At 59.7% G+C, this 6,506-nt stretch overlaps 1 protein-coding gene across 1 annotated transcript; it reads left to right on the forward strand.

Moving 5' to 3' along the window:
* Nucleotides 1-259: 259 nt before the first annotated feature.
* On the forward strand, nucleotides 260-5,911 carry LOC100592756 (sphingomyelin phosphodiesterase 4). The gene is given in 13 exon segments (XM_012497823.2): nucleotides 260-765; nucleotides 767-790; nucleotides 1,244-1,344; nucleotides 2,116-2,160; nucleotides 2,162-2,277; nucleotides 2,889-3,094; nucleotides 3,447-3,680; nucleotides 3,932-4,011; nucleotides 4,013-4,061; nucleotides 4,209-4,242; nucleotides 4,245-4,336; nucleotides 4,495-4,511; nucleotides 4,513-5,911. Coding segments are annotated over 13 exon segments (1,455 nt in total). The 5' UTR covers nucleotides 260-561; the 3' UTR covers nucleotides 4,766-5,911.
* Nucleotides 5,912-6,506: the final 595 nt, after the last annotated feature.

Here is a 6,506-nt window from a genome sequence, read left to right on the forward strand (position 1 = left end):
GAGGCCCTCTGCAGATGTGTCTGTCTTAGTGAGGCCTCCCCAGGGTGGGCTGTGTGGGCGCTGGGCCAAGCACTTCCTTACCACAAGCTGGTCACAGTTCAGACCAAGCAGTGCAAGGCATGTCCGCTGGGTGTCAGGCACAGTGGTGCCCCAGGCGGTGGCCCCACTCCCGGCCTGGCTCGTGCCTCCTGTGGGGAAGCAGAGCAACTGGCTTGGGGCGGGATGTCAGGAGTCCCTTTCTGCTCACAGAGCACGTGAGGCCTCTCCAGGCCTAGGAAGGTGCCCTCTCACCCTGCCCAGTTGTCTCCCAGAGCCTCTCTCCAGACTGGCCAGAGAGGCCCTATTGTGCTGCCATCTCTTGCATCTCATATTCTTCAACCCTGTCAGGAGAAGAGCTGGGGCGGCCCTGACTGCCAGGCCCACCAGGGCCAGCAGAGTGGGCTGTTTGTAATGGACTGAGGTGAGATGTGCGCAGGAGCTGCACTGACTCGGCCGCCTGCGTGCTGTGTGTCCTTGGGATGTTCCCTAATCTCTCTGGACCTTGGTTTCTTCCTCTGAAGAATGGGGCTGAACCTCCCGGAGGTGCCCAGTGCTCTCTCCCGGCAGAGCCGACCCTCACTGATGGGAGCGCTGGGCTCATCTGTGAGCAGGGCCTCGTTACTGGGCAAGCAGCAGGTGACCTTCCCCATCCCTTGCAGGGCCGCTGTCCCGAGGTTCGTCCAGCAGAAACTCTACCTCTTCTTGCAGCATTGCTTTGGCCACTGGCCCCCTGGACGCATCATTCAGAGCTGTGAGTGTTGGCCCCGTCACACGTGTGCCTGTGTCTTCTGTGTGCCTTGAGGTGGGAGGTCCTCTGGGGCAGATAAAGGAGGAGAGCAAGTGTTATCATAGAGGTCTTGGCAAGGAGAGGGTCTTGGAGGGCCACATTGTTCTTTCTGTTTCAGTTTCCAAAGCCAACCCTCAGGAAAGCCCTGCCCTGTCCCACCTGTCTGGTGCAGGGCAGGTTCCTACCCTTACCTGACCAGGGAGCACTGTGCCCCCTGGGCTGGGAAAAGCCCACCCTGGCTTCTGGAGGGCCAGCAAGAGAGCCAAACCTCACAGGGCTGTGCACGTCTCTCCTCCGCCCTCTGGGGAAGTAGGAAGAGTCAGGGTCCCATCCAGCTGCTGCCTGGTACCCGGGCTTCAGGCCACTGGAGGATTTAGCCCCCAGCCACTGAGCCCTCAGCACACACCTCCCCCACAGGTCCTGGAGATGTGGCTGAGCTACCTGCAGCCGTGGCGGTATGCACCTGACAAGCAGGCTCTGGGCAGCAACTCCCAGCCCCGGTGTGTGTCGGAGAAATGGTGAGCCTCAGCCCCTCTCACAGACATGCCACTGGCACCCCCAGGTAGATGATGCTCCAGTGGGTGGAGGCCAAGCCAGTGGCCTGTGCTGGGGTCAGCCTGGCCCTGGCTCCCATGGCCTCCTGAAGTCCTCTCCCAGCCCCTGCCAAGTGGAACACAGACCAGCCCTTCCTAGGCTCAACTTTGCCAGGCCCTAGAATTGGTTTCTCATGGAAGCTGTGGATGACCCATCCTGCCCTGTCCCCTCTCCCTTCTGTCCCAGACGAGTGTTCAGCCACCCCCAAACTATCCCTTGACCTTCATCAGCACAGAGCAGAGCAGCGGTGATCAAGCAGGGGATGAGGGAGGCCGTCTTCCCGTCATCCCCTGCTTGATCCTCACAGCAGACCCCCAGGCTTCCATGGCACCTGGCATGGCCACTGACCCCTCCCCTCCTTGCCCAAGGCATTCCCCTTTGGACCCTCTGGGGGATCCTCCCTCAGCCCCCTCAGGCTCTGGGCCGGCCTCTGCCATGGTGGCCTCCATCCACTTGGAAAGGGGCCTCAGCCTTGCTAAGGATGTGGCGTCCTCAGAGGGCCTGGGTCTTACCTGCCTCTGTCCTGCCCTCCTTGCCTGCCCGTGGCCCCCTGAGCTGTCATCTGTGACAGCTTGTCACCTTGGCCAGGGAGAGTCTGAAAGCCCAAGGGTGAGCAAGGGCATTAGGGGCATGGACCAGCACAGACCCCGCATCCAGTTGGAAGGCTGGCCCCAACCTGCCACCTCGGTCCCCAGGGCGCCCTTTGTCCAGGAGAACCTGCTGATGTACACCAAGTTGTTTGGGCTTCCTGAACTGCGTGCTCCGCACAGACCTGGTCAGCCCCAAGCATGCGCTCATGGTGTTCCGAGTGGCCAAAGTCTTTGCCCAGCCCAACCTGGCTGAGATGATTCAGAAAGGTAAGTCCTCAGCCTGGGCCAGCCGGGTAGATGTCGACCCAGCCAGACCAGGGCCAGGCCCTTAGCTGGCGGTGGCTGGTCTTTAAGAGAGACCCACCCGCCCAGAGTGGGTCCCGGCAAAGGGTGCTGTGGAGACTCCTGGGACACATCTGTGCGGTGAAGTCTGAAACCGGCTGGATCCTGCCTGCCCTGCAGGCACCAGGCACTGGGTGGGGGATCGCAGGTGTGCCCACAGAGGGGGGCTGCACAGTCCAAGCTGCGGCCCTGTGACCCCGCCGTTTCTCCCTGGCAACTCATGGTGGCTGCTTCAGGAGGTGAGCCTGGTCTCTGCCATGCATTCATCCTGGCTGGATTGTGCGTTGGTTTCTGTCAATCCTCCTGTTGTTTACTTCCTGCAGACACTGCTGGGGGCTCTGAGCCACCAGCTCCCCCATCCGCCCTCCCCATGTCAGCCACCTACTGTATGGGAGATGCTGCCAGGCAGGGCCTGAGGAGGACACCCCTGGGTCATGGCTCCCCAGACACCTCGGAGGCACCCCAGAATCCTAAGGGCAGCAGTCGGGTACTCTGCCCCCGGGAAGTGGGTGCCAGGTTCGTCTCCTGCCTTCTAGGTGAGCAGCTGTTCCTGGAGCCAGAGCTGGTCATCCCCCACCGCCAGCACCGACTCTTCACGGCCCCCACATTCACTGGGAGCTTCCTGTCACCCTGGCCACCAGCAGTCACTGATGCCTCCTTCAAGGTGAAGAGCCATGTCTACAGCCTGGAGGGCCAGGACTGCAAGTACACCCCGATGTTTGGGCTCGAGGCCCGCACCCTGGTGAGTGGGTCGGCGGTGCCTGTCCTCAGGCCCCTGGAGCCATGGGGCTGAGCAGAACCCGGGAAGTGCTGTGATCCAGCAGGAAGGAGGGAGGCTGGGTATAGATTTGACACCATATCTCCTTCCCCCGTTTTAGTAAAGTCTAATTTTTTCCTGATAACAAAGGCAGTGTTTGTTGGGAAATTTCAAATGTAGAAGATCATCCTTTAGTCTTTAAAAGTCCTCTGGCAGAAGCCACTTCTCCTGACGCTCAGCAGTCTGGCTGTGCATTGCTCTTGGGGCACCTGGCTGGCCTGCCTGGGTGGCAGCACAGGCCTGTCCTACTGGTGACCTGCCCGCACCTCCCTTGCAGGTCCTGCGCCTTGCTCAGCTCCTCACACAGGCCAAACACACAGCCAAGTCCATCTCGGACCAGTGTGCGGAGAGCCCGGCTGGCCACTCCTTCCTCTCATGGCTGGGCTTTAGCTCCATGGACACCAGCGGCTCCTACACAGCCAACGACCTGGACGAGATGGGGCAAGACAGCGTCTGGAAGACAGATGAATACCTGGAGAAGGCCCTGGAGTACCTGCGCCAGATATTCCGGGTACAAGCTATGGGGCCTGCCCCATGGCCATCAGGGTCCCCTTCCCTGAAGGATCCACTCCACCCAGCCTGTGGTCAGCCACGTACCAGTCCCAGGCCCCACACATATGGACCCAGTGTTGGGGGAGGCAGGCCCACACCCCAAGCGTCATATCTGGGTCCCCTTGTTGCCACTGTTGTAGGCTGGTGGGGTGAAGACTGGTCCCCTCCCTTCATCTTGATGCTGAGGGCAGTGGCACTTCTCTCTGGCAGCTCAGCAAAGCGCAGCTCAGGCAGTTCACACTCGCCTTGGGCACCACCCAGGATAAGAATGGAAAAAAGCAGCTTCCCGACCATCGTGGGTGAGGACGGACTCATGCTTACGCCCCTGGGGCGGTACCAGGTGAGAGGCCCGTGTCTCAGAGGCGCATGGGCTGGGCCCTGACCCGTCCCCAGCTCCTTCCTCCCTCGTGAGCAGAGGCAATCAGGCTCCTCTGAGTTGTGTGCGGGGCTGTGTTTTCTGACCCGTCCCCATGGCCTGGCTTTCTAGATCATCAATGGGCTGCAAAGGTTTGAAATTGAGTACCGGGGGACCTGGAGCTGTAGCCCATCTGGAGCTATGAGATCGCCAGCTTGGTCCGCACGCTCTTCAGGCTGTCGTCTGCCGTCAACCACAGAGTGAGTGGGCAGGAGGGCCGGCCTGGCCTCTTCAGAGAGGGTTCTAGATGCCCTTGCCTGGGGTGCAGTCCCGGGGTGGCCTGTGAGGGTGGGGTACTGTTGTCCTGAGGCCTGTGGTGCCACCACCCCACACCCCTGTGCCTCTGTCTGTGCTTCAGTTTGCTGGACAGATGGCAGCTCTGTTCCCGGGATGACTTCCTCGGCAGCTTCTGTCGCTACTACCTCACAGAACCTGGGCTGGCCAGCAGGCACCTGCTGAGCCCTGTGGGGCAGAGGCAGGTGGCCGGCCACACCCGCGGCCCCAGGCTCAGCCTGCGCTTCCTGGGCAGTTACCAGACGCTGGTCTCGCTGCTGCTCACCCTAGGCTACGTCCTCTACGCCTCTGCCATGACACTGCTGACCGAGCGGGGGAAGCTGCACCAGCCCTGAAGGTGTCAGCTGCCTTCAGAGCAGGCTGGAGGGATTTGCCACACAGCCCCACCCTTGGGCCTGAGAGGACCTGGGAAGCCCCTCCAGGAGGGAACACGGTCATCCTCGGGCTTCTGGAGTGGGGTTCCTGCAGCCTCAGAGGCATCTGGAGGAAATGCAACCAAGAAGGGAAGGCAGGTGGGGCCCAGCAAAGGAGTGGCTACCAGGGCTCAACAGCCACGCTCTGTGACAGCACAGAGCTCAGCGCCGGCCTTTCCCTCCCTCTGCCAAGGACTCATGGCCAAGCCAGCTCTCGGGGCCTTTTTTTCCAGTGCCCATTTGGGTACTCTGCTGCACCAAGCTTGGGAGCCAGCCGGCCAACCGCCGCCTGGGCCTGGCCTCCCCACTGGCTGGCCTTGAGGTGGGCAGAGTGGGTTGTGGTGCCTCCTCTCCCTGTGTGGGACCAGGACGGTGGCTCAAGTCTCCATTCCAGGAAAGAATCAAAGTTTCTAGAGTTGTGCAAAAACTAGAGAGTGGCTCTCCTGATTCTTCACTGTGAGGGGCATTCTTCATGTTCTCCCAGCTGTTCCAAGACTGGGCCATAGAATTCCATGTTTCAGGAGCCTAAGACCCTCCCAGAGCCCAGGTGCTTCACTGCAGACCCCAAGCCATTGAGCACATCACCCAGAGCAGTGGCCAGCATCACGGACCCCTGTGCCTTGTCACAGATGGGTGCTGATCCTCAGGCATTGGGGACACTGCTGGGTTGACGGGTTTGGATTCTGCCAGTTTCTGCTCTGCAGCCAAAGATGGTCAGAAGCATTGTCACTTCACTAACATCAAGTGCTCAAAGACACGGCAACCGTTCAATGATACTTAAGTATTCAAAGTACGACTACAGATTCTCTGACAGAAACCAGCACGGGGTCTTCACCTTCATTCACCCCACAGACGACATGTGAGGGAGAACAGCATCTCAGTGGTGATTTCCAAACCAAGCCTTTGTTTTCGGTGTGGGGCTTTGGGGGTTTGCTTTAATGTTTTCCAAATGTGAATGTTGGGCTTTGTATTTTGATGTAAACTGAGAATAATGGCATTTTAGGGCCTGTGACCAAAAATCAAGCTTGTAACGACCATGGATCTAAATAAACCTGTCCTTGCTTCTGAGTCTTCTGGCACCTGGGCTGTCTCTAGGAGGTTCACCTGTACAGAGTCCCTGAGCACACAGGGGCTGCAGAAACAACTGTTGGGCACCCCGTCGGCCCCTCCCCCAGTGTCCACAGGCCTGGGCCTCTGGCTTCCTATGCTTTCCTCTCTCAGAGGCACAGTAGACTTTGCTCTGTCTTTACAAAAGATTGAAAAAGTTAGGCGTGGTGGTTCACGTTGTGTGGTCCCAGCTACTTGGAATGCTGAGTTTGGAGGATCATCAGGGTCCAGGAGGTCAAGGCTGTAGTGAGCCTTCGTCATGCCACTATACTCCAGCCTGGGTGACAGTGAGATCCTGTGCTCAAAGCTGACCACCGGGAACATGTGCTGCCAAGTCTGTCGCTTCCAGAAGCTCCGAGGATTGCGGGAGTTGCTGGGGGCTGAACTGTCTGGCCAGGAGCTGGGGACAGACAAAAACACATTGAGAACCCAGAACAGCAAAGCTGAGTGAGGGGTCAGGGTCTTGGTGGCTGGGACCTGGACAGCGATGGCCACAAGGCCAGCTGGTGCTCAGTGGCTTCTGCCTGGGGAGTGAGGGCAGCAGCGGGGCAGCTAG

The sequence above is a fragment of the Nomascus leucogenys genome, chromosome 20, assembly GCF_006542625.1.
Source record: "Nomascus leucogenys isolate Asia chromosome 20, Asia_NLE_v1, whole genome shotgun sequence".
Classification (NCBI taxonomy): Eukaryota; Metazoa; Chordata; class Mammalia; order Primates; family Hylobatidae; genus Nomascus; species Nomascus leucogenys.